This window comes from Mizuhopecten yessoensis, unplaced genomic scaffold (assembly GCF_002113885.1).
Source record: "Mizuhopecten yessoensis strain PY_sf001 unplaced genomic scaffold, ASM211388v2 scaffold2927, whole genome shotgun sequence".
Taxonomy (NCBI): Eukaryota; Metazoa; Mollusca; class Bivalvia; order Pectinida; family Pectinidae; genus Mizuhopecten; species Mizuhopecten yessoensis.
In genome coordinates, this window is record NW_018404789.1 from 116,579 (window position 1) to 135,396 (window position 18,818).

Genomic DNA, 18,818 nt, shown 5'->3' on the forward strand with positions numbered 1-18,818 from the left:
CGAGCACACTAACAACATGAAAGTATTGTCAAAACCATATTTTTTTCTGTATCTTGTTCATCATTTTTTTAACCATTTTTAACGAAAAATGATCGCATGAAATTGGAAATTATACGATGTTTTATCATTTATATTATTTCGAAAGCACATCATATAACAATAGTGTAAAACACAAGTCCCTGTGCAATAACTCGAACATAAAACGTACGTGTGCATTATTGTTTTGGGTCGTCTCATAATAACCAAAGAAGGTAAAAATACAATTACTAACATTTCTATTGGTGGAAATATGTATATATGAGACTGAAGCATCTCATTCAGTACAAAATGGTAAAACAGAAAAAAAAAAAACCTGCCTGCATTACATTAGGGCGTTTACAGGTGTAAATTGTTATGCACTTAACACAGGTATATTACACACATTGCTCGTCAGGGGCAATCTCGGTATACAATAAATATTTTGAAGTACCAAAAAAAATCATGTGCAAAGCTTTCATTGCAAAGGAATATATTACACACATGTTTGGATTTAACTAAAATATCTATGTTTCGCTCATCGGTGCATTTGTAAATACAACTTTATTTTTTTTTTTTTTTTTTTTAATCACACAAAGCAAAGACATGTCGAGAGACAAAACATAACCTAAACAATGAAATCTTTGAAACTTACATAAGACATGCAGTTTGTATAAAGTTCTTCAATAAACATCTCACGTGAAAACAAAATATTGGCTTTGTCCATTCTAATAGATCTAACAATTCAGGAGAGATTCAGAGTTTGTCCACATCAAAACCCGGGTAAACCCGGTGAACAGTGTTATTAGATTTGAGGCGCGCCAAAATTTTCCCGTTCTGTACCCAAGTTTCTGCAATTCTTTGGTCTAACTGACATGTTCTTACGAGATATTGGTTCTCACGACTTAAATCCTCTCTTATCACATACCTTGAGCCTCTGAGGTTTTTCCTTTTCTCCACACTTTCGATTTTCTTTCGTCTACACATGAATTTAACAATCACCGGTCTACTTTGAGTGTTCCTGAATATTCCGATGCGATGGGCAATATCTATATCTTTGTCCGTGACGTCCATTTTCACCTTATCTGCTAGAAATTTTACCACTTTTGAACACGTGTTTTCCATCCGTTCTGTTTCGTGATCCTCTAATCCAAATATCCGGATGCTGGATTTTCTCGTATACTGCTCCAGTTCATTTATGTCGTGGTTCGTTTTTTCTGCAATGTATCCCACCTCTCCGATGTCGCTTTCCGTCCCGTCTACTCTCTTTTCTAGTTGTATTATTCTGTTGTGCATTTCTTCGTTTTTCCCCTCTAAGTCGAAAACATTTGATTCAAGTTGATCTATACGTTCCGCCATTTTCTCCATGATTTCGTCCTTGACTGTCTCTATGGCCTGTGCTAAATCTTTCTTTGTCGCCATTTTGTCAAAATTTGCCTTCATTTCTTCTTTTGTCACTAAAGTAGACAGTTTTTGGTCGATAGAGCCCACTTGTTGTTGTATAAGCGACATATTTTTCTTAAATTCCTCATTCATTAGCTTTAGTTGGGCCTCCATTGTAATGGCGGGAATCGTCGTTTGTGCGAACTTTGTCTTTTTCGAAAGTATTTTTGAACCTATTTTACCGTCTTTCAAAGGGTTTTTTTCTTCAAAACTCCTGTCCGAACTAGACGTTGAAATATTTTTACGTTTTTTATCTAGGTTGGCTCCTGCTGGCATGCTTACTCGTGTTTTATAACGCTGTGACTACTCCGTCACGCACGGGCAATATACCCGTATACGTACACAAAGTAAAAATTAAAACATTCTTTGTTGGAGTAATATGAAGATTTTTTTCGGTATTTTACTCACTGCTTGGGTCGCCAAATACTACGCTTTAGATGTGTTCATCTCAAGTACATCTCACTGTCCTTGAAAACACCTATATATTCATTTATAGTCCTTATTGTCGGAGCGATGTTGAAACACGTCCATCTTGTTTGAAAGCCCTATGACAACGTTACACGATGTGTGCACGGTGTATGCGCGATGTGTACACGATGTGTGCACGTTGTGCGAACGATGAAAATCTGGACGATTATTGCTCGCGCACATTTGTGGGGACGATGGACGAACGTTGTGCGATGGCAATCGTGGTTGGTGTAAATTGAGAAATGGCTTAACAATATTTACGGTTTCGAGTTTCAACATATAATCTTGATTTTATAAGTATGCTTCTATATTCTAGCTACATATGATCTTTCTTTATTTTTCTTAAATTTAGAAATGGTGTTTCGGTAATGTTTTAAAACGATCCAAATCGACACATGTAACACTATAACACATATGTACGCAGTCCCATATACAGGTAAACATAGCCACTTTGTACATGTATGTGGACCGTAGTGTTTCCCACCCGGGGCACTTAAGTAATCCGTCAAGGTGTGAAAATCCAGGTGAAGAAAACTAGACCAAAACGGATGCAAATATCAATTACTTAACGTCCAATTGTGTTTTCATAACAGTCATACGGTATCCATACATGTCAGACACAGAGCCCCAGGTGTAAAACTCATCAAATTGTTATTTACTTGTTCTGTTACCTGGGAGCCAAATCAACTCTTGACAGTCTAACAGTCACTTGTTAAATTTAACATAATCTGTATTAATATGATGAGAAACTAATATATACAGTGTTCCTTATTCCATAAGAGACTTCCGATTTTTTTTTTTCATTCCCTAATATTGATCAACCAATTTTACTCAATCGCACATTAGTGCGGAGAGAAGCGCACAGCGGGGCGAATGATTGTTAAATCGCACAGTTGTGCGCGCCGTGTGTGGACGATGTGCGGACGGTGTGTGTACGATGTATGCTTATAGTGAGGTTAATTTTTATGACAAAATATTAATAAGTATGACTGAATACATCTAACAGTGAAGCTACCATGTATCCAGTTGAACTTTGTATCATCCAAGCAGTGTCTGATTGAATTTGAGACCGCGATAGCCGAGTGGTTAAGGCGTCTGATCTTCTTGATCACTATAGCCCTCCGACATTGGGTCGCGGGTTCGAGGCCAACTTGTGGCAGTCACAAGGTACTTGCCGCAGGTTGGTGGTTTTCCCCAAGGAACTCTGGTTTCCTCCACAACCAAATCCTGGCACGTCCTTACATGACCATAGCCATGAATAGGACGTAAAACACAAACAAACCAAACCAAACTGATTGAAATTGAGCTTAGGAAATACAGCAATAGCATTTTAGCTGATAAGTAGTACAGGTTATTAAACATTTGACAGTTCTGTGTTTGCTATGGTGAATGGATTTAAGTTTCATACTGCTATCAATAACATAATCATATGAGGAAGTGTATACAGACATATGACCCATTGCAAAATCTTTTGTTGTTGACAATATATTGTGACACATATGCAACGCTGCTTGGATTTATTGCGACAGTCATAATATGAAAAGACAAAGCCTTAAAAGAGCGTAGCTTTTGTTGATCTCTGCTATTTACTGATTCGATCAGAATGAAAAAATACTGATTTCAGAATGACATAAGATAAGCTTTATTTAAAGGCGGCAAGTCGATGAATGACAATAAAACACAATCTCTTATTAGAATTTGAGACCTACATAACAATTAGGGGAGACCGGGGCAAGTTCGTCCACTTTTTATTTAAGTCCGTTTTGGGAAATATGGCAGCACGTCCGTTTTTGAAGAATCGTTTAACTTTTCCTGTCGAAAGATCGGATGGCGTTTTATTGATATATAATCTCCATTTCTGTTCCATCCTGAACACAAGATTTAATTTCAAAGTTTGTTACAGTCTACGAGGTTTGACAGGTAAGTATGCCAAATAAAACTAAACAGTTTCTGCCTGTAACTGGTTATAAATCGGCACGCGGTGTAAAACAGTAATGCGTTGCTGAAAAATGGCGTTAAACTCGTATTGGTGGTCTGGAAAATCATTGTTGATTTCAACATAAATGCATTATCAATTGTTTCTTTTATGAGTGGTGATGTATAAATACATTATGTAATGACTTCAAATATTTTAGTTATTTCGTTCATATTCTCAACAACTGGCTTTCAAAAGCTGATGAAATTTTAGACGATGAACAAATACATGTACACGAACTGACGTTGACCTGGTATTGGTTTAGTGCCGGCTCTTTTAGAAAATATCTCCCGGCAGAAATATTAACATAATCTGGTTGATGACAAAAAGGATATTCAGAAAATATCAGTATTTTTACTTTTTGTGACTGGCAAAAACAGAAATAAAAAAAAGTTCTGAGGCAGCGACAAAAAGATAATGCAACGGATATCAGTTCAAAAGACTTCTGGTTATTTTTCACCCTTCCGGAAATAACCGATGAAGGCGAATGGAATATGACGTGTCTGTGAGGTCATAGTATGATAATCTCTGAACGAAGATCCATGCACGTTACTATCGCGCCGACTTGAATATTTGAGTCCTTAAGTCGTAAAAAATAAATTGTGTTATTTTTATGATTTCGAAATCTAAAAACATTCCTCGTCAAAATTATATAAACATTATGTCAGTCCGTCAATATTTGACGATTTGATGCCAATTTAAAGAGTATGCTATATGACTTCTGACGTTGCTAACAACGTCATTATTTCCGACATTGCTGTTAAGATTGATACGAACGCAGATTATGTATATTAATTTTAACTGCTTATTTCTAGCTTCACTCCAGAGGTTTAAGCATGATTTAAAGATAATTCTATTGCATATAAATTGAAATAATTAAATATGTTATTAGGTCATACACAAATATTGAAATGTAAAACAAATAGGGTTCCATATGGCCATGGGACAAATAACACTTTTGTACATACAGTTTCCTTTCGGTTATAGCTGTGATAAATATATGTTTACTGTGAGTTTTGGAATGACCGTACATGAAATTAATTGGTGCAAGTTGTGGAAGGACCGCAGTTGAAATTAAGTTGTGCGAGTTTAGAATGACAGTGCATGAAATTAAGTGGTGCTAGTTTTAGAATAGCCGTATATGAAACTAAGTTTCGCGAGTTTTGACGTTGCAAGCATGGTCACTGTCTTATTAAAATTACGTTGCCACTTTGAATGTCAGTCATGCCCAGTTCAAAGAGTTTTCAATGTACTGAAGAGATTATTTCTAAGAATGCAACAAAGAAAACAAGCAAATTCGTGGAATTTATATCCCCCGCTTTCAGGACATATTGTAGGTAAACATTACTGAGCTTAGGTTTAAACATGTGAGTATCGTGCTGTTGAGACATAATGTATAGCTTGAAACTTGAAGAAAAAAAGCCTTATCTAATATTTGCTAGAGTTATTAAGCAGAACTGCAGATGATGTCTCTGCGAAATGGAGTCTGATTAAAGTGGTTGTCAAACTTGGCCGAGCCCTCAAAGCGATGAACCCTGTTACTAAGTTTGAAGACAATCGGATAATATTTGCAAGAGTTAATGAGCAGAAACAGCAGGTAATGACGTTTTTGGCTATTCAAGGGGCCATAACTCCGCCAAATAAAGTCGCTGAAAGTGGTCATCGAACTTGGCCGAGCCCTTATGGCATTTAACCCAGTGACCAAGTTTGAAGAAAATTGGTTAATATTTGCTGTAGTTACTGCACGGAAACGAAGCGTGACAGACAGACAGACGGACACACCCAAATTAATATCCCCCGTTTCGGTGTAATCGGGGGGAAAAAATCTAGAAAATCAAAAGGTCCTGGCTGTTTGAATTAATCCCCAATTTTTATTTCTCTTAAGCGTATATTCTTGCGACACTTTGGATAAAAACTCGTACAGGAATTATATATAACCTTTATTTATTTTACAATAATTATGAAACATGTTATTTCAGCTTATATTAATCACATTTGTTGGCCTGGATATTAGTGAGTAGGGCGCCTTACTGTGACTGGAAACCGAGTACCCAGAGAAAACCCATGCGGTCGGACAGGTGACCCCAACCTTTTCATGTCCGATTGGGGAATCGAACCCCTTCTGCCTTGGTGAAAGGCAAGTGCGCTATCCACTTCATCACCCGACCACCCAATACAGTACACAAATTACCTGTGTATAAGTCTTTGACTATTCTATTTCAGTTGGAAATGGTGGTATGCTTAGCCTCAAACTTTTCCCATGTAAATATTTAAGGTCGATGAGGTTATTTGTTCCAGCAGTACCATTTTCATTTATGAAAAAACTTCAAAATCTTGCCGTTTCAATTTAGTGATTGTTTTTCTCAAAAAATTGTAAACATCAATTTCAGAAAGAAAAAAAAGGCAGTTTTGTTCAGGCACAGAATAAGTTATTCCTATTATTAATACTATTTTTCTTATTTTTTGTAGATAATAAATAAAAAAATATGTTTTGTTCATTTCCCATCATTTCATTAGCCAAAGACAAAATTTTAATACTCATCGCCTAACACTACACATTTTAGCCTCACACTCTACATCCAGTAAACACTTTGACATGATAAAAAAAACTATAAAACTTGTACAGTCACAGAAAGACAGTCCTTAGGCCAGTACAAAAGGACTGAATAGAATAGTCACTGAAATGCACTATTAACCTAAGAAGTAGATTTCAAACACAGTATGTCATCATTTCTTTGTTTGGATAGATCACCAGTATGAGATAAATTACATCTAGAAGTAGGCAGGGAAGGTACTTGCAAGTATTTTTGTAGAGGTAGCAGGCATATGTTGCCAACTTGGTGACAATCCTTTAGCCTCTAACCCCACTGGAAGACATTCAGGAATGACTGTCCCTCTCATTACTAGTCTCACACCAGTCTCTTCCCCGTCAAGTGCAGGATTCACCTTTAGCACCCCTGAAATGATATTTAATTACATGTAGTGTATATATCAACAGAAAGTATATATGCATTAAAAAGCAATTGATACATACATGGTACATCCAAGGTTCGGTGGTCATCTATGCAACACAATATACAAAAATGTAGTTTTATTGTGTAAAAAGTGTAAAGGTTTTATAAAAAGAATGCATTCTTTACACATTCATTGGATGTAAAAAAAAACCACACACATTGAACAATCAGAAACGATGGAGTTCAGGCGGAAGATGACCCCATCTCAACCTATGCAACAACCCCCTCCCTGCAAGGCACACACTGAAAAAGTAATTAACAAATTTAATACATGTATTTTGTCAGGATTGGAGGTAAAGAAGCAATTCAAATAGTACATCTAACCAGTTTCAGGATATTAAAGTCCAATTTTTTTTTAAAGCAGAGACATATATTTCGAGCAACTAAATATTGTATTTATGAGGAATATATATCCCTGCTTTAAAGAAAGATCCAATGTATTGAACATTGTCAAAGCTTGCTAGGTCTGTTTAACTGTTTGATAAAAAAAAACAGCATCACAACAAATGATAAACCAATCACAGAAAACATTGCATAATACCAGTTTGTCCATTATGATGAGAACGAAATGATAAGGTCACACAAAATTAATGTGTATGCATAATATACCATGTGAAATATACTGGTAAAAAGGCAGGGACAAATGAGCTCTGAAAAGGAATTGACTAGGTTGGTTAAGTTTTTAAGTACAGTATTATGACAGTATTTAAAACAAATATATTTATATATATGCATTTCTCTGTCAGGTGTGTGTAATACTGTACATATCAACTGCTTTAACAATTGGGCTAGTAGATTTAATATCAATTTGGGCTAGGGAAAACGTTTAATATTTGCTATGAAAACATAGGTTGGGCTAGTAGATTGTTTTAAAATGAACTTGTAGGCAAGTTTGTGAAAAAAAAATTGTACGTCTGAAAACATGAAAAATGGGTGGAGACATTTTTTTTTCATTTGAAAAAATATAGAATATGGACACCTTAAGTTAAGCGAATAATTTGGTTTCAAATAATGGCACAGTGCTTCAAATAAATAGGGTATCTATTTGGCAAGGCCCATACATAATTTTCAGAATTTCACAAATAAAATATTTCAAATTGAAATCGAAAAAATTGATAATGACCTAATTAATTGACTGGAGCGTAATTGGATTATAATATTATAACATTTGTAATTCAATTGTATTACATGTAGTCCTACTTACTGACACACTCAGGAGAATTTCAGTTGGGCGGATATATAGGTGTCTCTGCCAGGAAAGTTTATAGGAGAAAAAGTTATCTCTTCCACTTGTAACATATAAGGATGTGGTCATCCCACAGTGATTTCATCTGCATACCTGATACAATAAGGAAACAATTGAACTCTTAACACAAAATAAAAATATTCTGAGACACACAAGTAGGTAAATCTAAATTTTATATGATAATGTTGTATTTTTTTCTGATATGAGTGGTTAACCCAGCAACTTAAGCAATATTATGAATGCATTAAGTTTATAGGTTTAAATTCCATACTGTTTTATTATTATAATTGCACGAGAATAAATATGTTTGTTTTTGTTAATGGTTCTGCCCATTACACAATTATTATTCATGGTTTGATATTTAAAACATTTGGTCATTAATCTCAGTATAGATCTACAATAAAAATAATAACAATGTTTCTTAATGTTTACATACCTTGAAATCTTTGCTGTACATACTCGGCATGTTTTTCTTTCTTCCGAGTGTTCCCATAGAACTGCACCATACCACAGGCCCCTGTGATCATGCTTAAGAAAATGTGTCATAACATTCTTAAGATAGTAATGCAGGTTGATTTTATTGAAGTGCAGCAAACATGTGTAACAGGTGCCTCGGGCGCCTGTCCCTCGGGTTCTAGAATTTAGAATAGTGAATCGAAAACTACGACAACTACGAACAGTCAATAATATTTATTTAACATCAACAAGATAATAACGAAGCACAACTTTCACACTTATTCACACGACGACTACAGTAACATTAACAGAACATACCTGGGCTAGTTAGAGATGGGAGAGAGAGACGCACGACTGGTGCCTATGTCTACTCTCTCCCCGACATACTAAAAGCACATGCGTTTATACTTTCGCACACAATACCCGAACACACCAACCAATCACCGCACAGATCTCATACCCACAACGGAACTCACTCAAATTAAACACCCGGATATAACTCGCATCCAAACGTAAGTACATAGACTATTTCATCTTCATTCAACAAACACCATACACTCTCTTACACATGACTTGCCGGTTAGCATGTTAGTATGCACCCCTTGTCCCACACGCCTGAACCTCGCCAACATTTAGCACGATTACAAGCCAAAGAAACGGGAAAGAAGTGACTGAACTAATCGTCTATTTCTGCAGCTATACTTTAAATCACTACACACTACATGACACAAGTTTTAACGCAGCCACCGTGTCTGTCATCTTCCGGAGCATATATAAACAATCCACCGAAGTGTGCGCACCAGAAATCGGAGAAATCCCTGGCGCCTCGATATTTAAGTCGATTTGATGAATCATTGATATCTAAAGTGTATAATAATGTTTGAATAATTAAGAGATAGTCTTCTAGTTTCAGAAGGTATATAAGTTGCATATGTTTTGGGAATAAAAGAAGTAATATTTTACATTCTTGTATAGCAATTAAGTGAGAGTTCCGTTTTCGCGCGAAACAGAAATAGAATGTAGAAATATGACGTCAGTCAGAATTCCTGTTTTTCTCCCTTTTCATTGGCTAGAAGTCACTTCCTGTTTGCCCACTGGAGCGCTGCTTACGGACGAAAAAAATCAAAGGCAAGGTGTAGAAAGGGGAAGCAACTCTGTTTACCTACGCATGTGATACCATTATGTGTTGATTGTACCGGGAATTAGTGTTATTACAGGTAAACCTTGAAAATATTCATACATTTTGGAATCTTGTGTAAAATGTTCTACTGCAAGAATATGCAGCTATGCTGTATTTTCTTGTGTTCATAGTGCTCTATGTGTTTTAATAATAATGGTATGTAACTTATATTTTTTAGATGTTGGGAATACCCAGAGAAAAGATAATATTGGTCACACCTCCTGCCTGTGATGTTATCGCTTGGGAAGCAGATTGCGTTGTCAATGGTAACAAGCAGTTGCCTACATATGTCATCGATCTCTATTGGCTGTAACTGATAATTTGGTAAAACGTATCAATGTCCCAAAAACATGGAATCATATTAAACACTAGAATATAAATACACCGTCAAATTAAAAACTAATAACCATGTTCAAAATGAACTGATTTTATAGAATCATACTATTTACATATTTTTTTACAAGTTATTGAAAATTAAGTGGTATCATTGTGAGTTGAGTGGAAATTATAAGGAGTTGAGAAAAAGTTGTTGTGTTCAGTGGAAACCATTAAGTTGAGAAGATTTCAATGTTACATGAATAATTGTTATTTGTACAGAAAGGATTGTGAGATGTATGGAAATCCTCGAGCTGGATAGTAATCAGCTTGTCTTGGGTAGAAATAATTTCAGCTTAAGAGAATCCATTGTTAGTTGAGAAGACATCATAACAATTAAAAAGAAATCATTGTGAATTTTACGGAATCCTTAAGTGGGAAAGAAATGATTGTGCGTTAAGTAGAAATCACGGTAAGTTGAAAAGAAATCATTGTGATTTGAGAAAACATCAAAATGAGAAGAGTGGCAGTTATGAGGAGTTGAGAAAAAAAGTCATTGAGTTAAGTGAAAAATGTTAGGTTGCGAAATCGTTATGAGTTGAATGGGCATATTGCTAGTTGACTTTTTGACCTTGTAAAAATCAGTCTAAAAGATATTTTTTGCAGAAATAACGTCTAGGGTTAGGTCATCATGCAATGGGATTTCTGATATTTTCACCTCTTTGTTTTCGAGACAATTATTTTGCGTCAGTGTCACATTGTTTCCAACCACTTATGTTCACATTGGACACATACAAGCATTCAGTTCAGGGGATTGATGAGTTTAAAGGCACATGGCCGGGCAGTGCTGTAGGACACTTTCTGATTGTGGCCGACTGTATACAATCAAGGGTCAACTACTTCTTGTCTACTTCTTGAAATATGCTTTTGTATATTTTATGTTTCCTGAATTTCCTTGGTCGTTGCTTATATAGATAAGTAATGTTTAAATAATGTCAGCTAATCCCATTTTAAACATAATTGAGTAGGTAGTCAAACGTGATGGTTGATTCTGTACTGGAACCATTGTAGTTACGTATGTACATTTTTTTCCATGTTTCCTCACTGATTTCATAACTGTTGCATTTTGTTTACCAGTTGGTATAACATTGTTTTTACAATGAACTTAATGAATGCCTTTAGTTCCTTTCCTTCTTTTCATGATAATTTCTAAGTTCAATGGATTATATGGATATTGTACTGTTATGTGCCCTTCATATTGTTGACACCTATGCAAGATCTTGGAAATCACAGATACTATGCCATGGTATTTTATACGTTACAATACAATTTATGTTGGAATTTCTCATATTAAAGGCACTTTATATTATCCCCAATTACATCCTTGAAGATTATTATTCCTTTTTGATATCAATCTTTGTAGAAAATAGTTGTACATGCTATCTTTCTCGGAAATGGGTTTCGTAGATCTGTTATCGTACGGTGAGTGGAAACCATTGGTACTTTTTAGTTCACCTGGTCCGTCGTCCGTCCGTCAACTTTTCCTTTAAAACGTTACTAGTCCTGAACCGAAGTAGATTTTGAATAAATTTGGTCTGGAGCATGCTTAGGTCAAGGGGACTCAATTTTGTATACACGGTGGGTATGACCCCTTAGGGGCATAGGGGTGGGGTTCTGTTTGAAGTTTGTTCTCGCTATATCTCAAGTACTGGATGGATCTTTCTGAAATTTCATATGTACTTACAGCACCTACCACGGAGTGCTATATCTTTACTTCATACCAATTATTTTAAACATATTCAGGTGAGCGATACAGGCCCTCTGGGTCTCTTGTTAATAAACCATTTTAGGTGAGTAGAAAGCATTGTCCATAAAAGAAATCATTCTACGTTGGGAATAAATCAACACGGGGTAAATGAAAATAATTGTGAGTTGAAATGAAATGTTGATTTGAGTGGAAATCATTTCGAGCTGAGAATGAATTTTGAACTGGTAAGAATCATTGTGAGTAGAGTGGTAACCATTGTGAGTTTAGAAGAAATCATTGTAATTTGAGTTCAAATCATTGGGAGTTGAGTGAAAATCATTTGTGAGTTTATTGGAAATTATTTTTGTCGAATGAAAACCAATGAGAAAACATATTGTGGGTTGAGTGGAAATAACTGTACATCAGTTTAATTCTTTTCTTATAAAACTGATATTATTATTTTTGGTTTCAGGTCGTCAGTGTCAGAAGTGTAACAAAGCTGCAGGGCAGTATGCAAATTTGTGTAAAGAGGCATCCATTGAAGCAGGCACAGGATGTATTGATTTATACACTGAGATGATGAAAGTTAAGGTAGGTTCAGATAAACAATTATCTCACCTTTTATTGGATTGTTTACCAATTTTCCTGTAAATACGTCTCTTTTACCTCCGAGGGCATGTTATCTCTGTCCCCCCCTATAGAGTATGACATTTGGCAAAAATATAACGATGACCTCGGAGAACAATAAATTATTATGTCACAATCAGCTTTTGACGGGAGAGGTTGTTACGGCACGATTTCTCAACCCGACACGATTTCTCACCCGGGTGAGAAATCGTGCAAAATTGCTGCGTTCGCGACACGATTTCTCACCCCTGCACGTTTTCTCACCCGGGTGAGAAATTGTGCAATCTATATGGGCATAGGTGACACGATTTCTCACCCGAAACGATTTCTCACCAGAGCTCTATATCTCCATCGGGTTATTGTCTGATGTTTTTCATCCGGGATGTTTGATCTTTTCGAATACGTTTTATTTTACAACAATAACAAAACTGTTTCTTTACTTTTTAAAATCATCTTTTCTCTGTTAAAAAACTGCATTGCATGCATCCGTTAATTAGGAAAAAATGTTTGCTATAGGAATTACAATAGCATCAATAGTGAAGCGATAGATTACGGACAAGAATATCCGTAAGTTTATTTGTTGATATCAAAATGTGAATTTATACTTATTTGTTAATATATATGTAAGCCGAATACTGATACTTGATAGAATATTTTGAACAGTATGTACATTATTTAAAGGCGATTATTGACGCCCATGTACATTGTATGTATATGTATATATATGTTTATGTCATAAAATTTTGAAAATATAATATAAAAAAAAGTTTTAAAAAAAATAATAAAAAAACAATAGTGAAGCGATAACTCCTTACTGATTACACACGCATTCAGTGAGGAACAAAAAAGCGTGATGAATTTTCATTTTGCCTCGGATCAACAACGGATAAACGCTTAGCTCTGAGAATGTCCTGCATGTATATATGTATTATGTATATTACTACGAATCCGAAATAAGCCTTGAAAATCTACTTATCAACGTGGAATGAGGAATATAAGCTATTGATTAGATGGGAATACCGAATTGATAACAACACGAAGTCAAATTTTATTTAAAGTGTTTTGTAAATAAAGGTACCGTTAGAAAAAACACGTATCCCCAAAATAAAGATTTTCTTTCTTTCATTCGACAGCTTACATATGCTGCTTGTTTCAATCCCTTGTTTTTTTCTGACGTCATCTCTCATTTTTGGAATAGATTCTTTAAAAGGTGTACATATGATAGATGAGCTTACATGATATAAAATGACGAGATGTTCGATGTACAGCATACCTAATATTGATTGACTAATTGATTGATTTATCTATACATTTTTTCATTAATTCACTTTTGAAACACGCAGCAGAGAATCAATATTACGTCCGTCCAACTTGTGCATACACACCTGGAACGCATACGCGTGCAGCATACAGGCACAGACTCACGCGCGCAAATACAATGCAAGTGCGCGCACCTTATTAGACTCATTAAAACGCAATACAGTTATTTTTGAATCAGAAGAACTGATTTTGTTCGAATTCCACTGGAGACATTTGAAACATAGAAAACTAGAAATATGTCAGAATGACATGAAAGTCACCCCATCATTCTGTATGATAATTTTCCGATAAATAATTGACCAAGCTACAACAGATATATTTCCACCTGTCAATCAAAATGGTAAACAATTATCAGGTGTAAATACATACATGCTGTTCAGGTAGCCATGCCAACACATGAAATTAATAAGAAAGCATGTCGCAAATATAACGTTAGCGTTGACTGACGCCTCGAATACGGGGAGATCTGCGCGCTGACACGGTCACCTGGCATGGGCAAAACAGGTAACGTTAATTGGAATATAACGATGTTGTTTTCACAACACGAGTTTCAGAAAAGATTCAATCTTATATACGGATAAATCTTCTATTATTTTTTGTTATGAATTAATTATACTTTTCCAAGTAGTTTTCTGATAGTCTGCCAATCCGACTGAATCGGTCATCGATATCGGCAGAATGTGTACGCTAAAGGCAGTCATTCCGACGAGGACCGCCAACATCCGATTTCGCGAGACATGAAGAACATCAAACAATTGTGATTTCAACAATTCAGCTTCGAAAAGAAAAGATCGGAATGATTTTGGCTGTTTTGAACGCGTTGATATTTAATTTTCAAACTCAAACTTTTATCATTATCGGTTAAATTCGCATGGATGTCAACCTTGTAAATTCCTGCCGGTTTATAGTATCACGGGACGTTGACTCTTCGCGGTACACAAACTTGCTAACTTCGCCACTTTACCCACGTCGTTTTGACACATTCCTATGGTCAAGATTGAAGAGTTCAGCATAATTTTATCCAAGAACGACATTTTAATCACAGAGTGATAAATGCGATGCAATTCTTCGTTATGTTTCCCGATACGTGGTACAGTATTTATCAAATCACAACGTAACGTCCTGAAAAAGTTGAGCCTACTTTACTCGAGTTTATTTATCCGATTCTATAGTATTATATGACTTTAACTTGCAACTTTTTGTAATTGTTAAATTGGCAATGCAATCGGAGATTATTTAACGAAAAGCATATTATTGCTGCGAGCATATTTCAAAACATGTCCGAAAATCCTCGAAAAAATTACGAGAAATGGTCGCGACCAAGGACTGTTTTTGGATTGTTCTACAGTATCGTGTACACCCCTTCCTTGACACTTCATTTTCCCCTTAAAAAAGTGCACACTATACGCAAATATTAACGGTAGTCGTTGGTCAGACATAACATATCTAATTCAGTCAATATCAATTTATAATACGACAGTTTACCCCTTCAGGAACCTCAAAGGTGCCTGATTCATACTCGGAACATCTTTAGGTTATATGTTATTCCCGTGGGAAATTTGGAACGCCTGGTTTTAAGCTATTCCTTTTTAAAAAGGAAATCGATATCTGAGTTATCCAAGAGCTTGTAATTAGCGCCTGGTATATTCCGACAGAAGCAAGATACTTAACAGCCCACCAAACAGAGGTCAACATCTGGGACTAAAACCAACATTAATAGTCCCCACTGGGGTTCCCCCAGGGGTGACTAAAAACGTATATATTTATAATATGTAGGTCATATCTAACACAAGACATAGTCAACAATAATGGTAAGATTCCAATGACAAAGGTAACTTAAGTAACAAAGAACACGAACTTTTTACACAACATGAGCTTACTAAAGCAGAAGTGAAATCAGTTGCTCTGGAAGGGTACATACATTTCATTTTTTATCATAAATTATAACAATATCTAGTTGTGACAGGGACCGTTACGTTAGGCGCCCATACTAACACTGTAGTCGCAAATGATGCTGCAAAAAAATAATCATAATGCCATAACACATCTGCATACAGAATCTGAACAAAATTTGTCAATATCTCAATGTCAACCAATCAGGACCCAACCTAACACGGACATAGTATAGAATGAAACAAAATATCAACGAAAGCCACTGAAGTGCTTTTAGTGTCATTGCTAATTTAATACAGAATTTAAGGGATATAGGACACTGCATAATTGAGACTTTTCCAAAGCTAGGTTGTAACAGCCATTTTGCAGTAGATGTTGAGTTTGTTTTTGACATCTTCAAGAACACAATCAAAATAATAATTTTACCAACCTATATTGCAGTTTCAATTTTCTTTTGGTGAGGTGTAGACCTAAACCTTATCACAACAAAAACACACATTAAAATTTAAATGAGTTCTTTGTTCGTGGGAGCAATAAACTGAAATTCTCAAAAAGTCGGATTTGTTTCCCAAAGAATGTTGTCAAACTAATAACGCATTGAAGGATAATTTTTGATGCAACCAAAACTAAGGATGATATACTACAGTATACATGTAAAAATGTCTTTCTATGATCAGTTATCAGATATTTACAGACAAATCAACAGCCGCAAGCCATCTCCAGTAATTATATTTTCCTGACAAACATGTGTTTATCTTAGAATAAAAGTAATCTTTCAAAATTCTTTTGAATATAAATGGACTATGCCATGAACTACCAGTGACACAAATCTCAATCCAAAATATGTTGTGGAACATATTCAAAGAAGGGATCAAATGACCATATGGTCTATATACATCAGAATGCATGGCTATGTGTATAGTCTAATCATTATGACTGAAAACTGACAGAAAAGAAGGACATTATTTGTTCCAATTTATTTAATCAACAAAGAACATGTTTCGAAAAGATTTGTTGGTTTATTTCTTTTCAAGATGGCCAAAAACATCCATTTTACTGCCTAATCAGTTGTCAGATTCCCAGACAATTTTCTTGCAATATAAATGGAATTCAGAGATTTTGTGTTTGTTCGATACTTTGTTTTCATATATTTATTTATTAAAGTGTATTGCCGTATTAACAGCTGATGACATTTACAGATAATGTTTTGCAAGACGCAAGAGCATGATATGTGTTCGATGGCAGACTTGGAAAAGGAAGGAAGAAAAACAAAGATGCGAGGTTTTGAATTTGTTTTCAAACTGTTGATTCTCGATTCAAAAGAAACAACTTATTTCAAGATTTGTCGGAACATCTTAGCCCTTTGGTGCAACTGTTTTGGATTTTAAAGAATTCTAAAATGGCCAAGATAATAATGTATACTTGATGTATGAGCCCACATTCCCATAGTTCTTTGACCAACTGGGCAATGGCAGTAGTAATCTTTTATAGGATTATTATCATTTGGTGTCGTGCTGAATCCAAACATTATATTTAGTCTGGCCTTTGTGTCTGGAACAAATCTGGCAACATATGAGGTCTTGATAGTGCATATTCACCCATATTTCATAATCTTTACGAATTCTGACTCATTTGGAGAGAGCTGGTTGTTTTCACCCTTTGAGCCAAACAGTTTGTTTCTTCATATGATGTGCGAGTTATCTGTATTTTCTGTCAGTGTCCGCTGATCTTTGATAAATTGGGTCACGTATCCAATTGAGACATGCAGTCACAATCTTTAGCACTCCCACAGGTGTATCAATGAAGCAATTTGATATTAATTGAGTTCAAAAACAATCTAATGCTTAATACGGCAATGAAAAGATTCTACAATCAATTTGGATTTAGTAACTGTTCTGTCAATGTTACCCTGTAGATCAGAGTGTTGTCTCTGACTAGTCTTAAAGTATGCGTGCATACTGGTATTAATGCCAGATACCTCTAACATTGGCAGGACATCTCTAAAACTACGGCCAACGACTACATTGTCGTCTTGCTCCAACCATGTGAGCTTGTCTATGATGTTTTTGTAATGCTTGCATCATTTTGGCTTCCAGAGAATGGTCATACTGGTTCAAAATGTAGCCATCCGGTAGAGTTATGCTCATGAATTTAAGATAATTATGCTCCTTCTGGCCACCGTAAGACATTCTCTGAAGCTTATTGAGAGCACTTTTTTAAAATATAAATATATATGTACCATCTAGTATGGCAGTCACTCTGTCTCGCAAGAATGTTTCTGAGAATACAGGATTGTATGAAAATATGTTCCCTACGCATATCGTCAGGACGACGGAACACTGGAACTATATATATATTCAATGCTTGTACTACGGACTGAAAGGTTTTTGGAATACTAGGCAGAGAAATGCCAAGAGCGGAACACTAAATTATAAGAGATATCAGTTTTTATCTTAACCCAAATCAGTAAAAGAGCATTTGGTGCAGTTTTGGTATATACTGAAGAAGAAAGAAATGGGGCAAATTACATATGAATTTTGAGAAACTGTTCTTTTACCAACCTGTTTTAGCTTTGCAGCCAGGGGCATCCAAGAGACAAAAATTGAGAATGAAGGCTGATTGATTCTTTGACAAGATGTACGGCACTTCTAAAAGGTCACCAATTATTTCAGATGACCACCTTCATGATTGAGAGTTCAAAGACTCTCTTCCTTAAAGGATAACCTGTGTACAAGGATTTAGGTCATTGCCAATAAGATGAAATGAATTCATATTGTTAAAACAAAGACAACATTTTATATGCGAACAGGATCCGTAAAACAGGTCCTTGATTGTTAAGAAAAAACATACTAGTTGTTTCATCTTCAAAACGTTCTGTTTAAAATTCTCTTTACTCTCTTCAAGATAGTATATCCAAAAGCCATTATAGATTGTTGTTTTTTTTACCCATTTTTCGTGTACCTTTACATTTACGAGATTTCGCGAAGATAGGATGGCGACCATCACCAATTCATTTACTCTTCATTATGAGATTGATATTAACATCTGAGTATGAAATATCCCCTAATTGCAATATAAAAACGACAGTCTGATGATAATATGTATGAAAAATTATAACA

The 18,818-nt window shown here is 35.4% G+C and overlaps 1 protein-coding gene across 1 annotated transcript in view; it reads left to right on the top strand.

Annotated features, from left to right (window-relative positions):
* LOC110446665 (isoamyl acetate-hydrolyzing esterase 1 homolog) overlaps window positions 1–18,818 on the top strand; it is a 69,382-nt gene that overhangs the window by 40,386 nt on the left and 10,178 nt on the right. Inside the window, exons 4-5 of the mRNA XM_021491922.1 lie at window positions 9,976–10,063; window positions 12,332–12,450. Coding sequence (XP_021347597.1) covers window positions 9,976–10,063; window positions 12,332–12,450 — 207 coding nt within the window. The remainder of the gene's footprint in view (window positions 1–9,975; window positions 10,064–12,331; window positions 12,451–18,818) is intronic.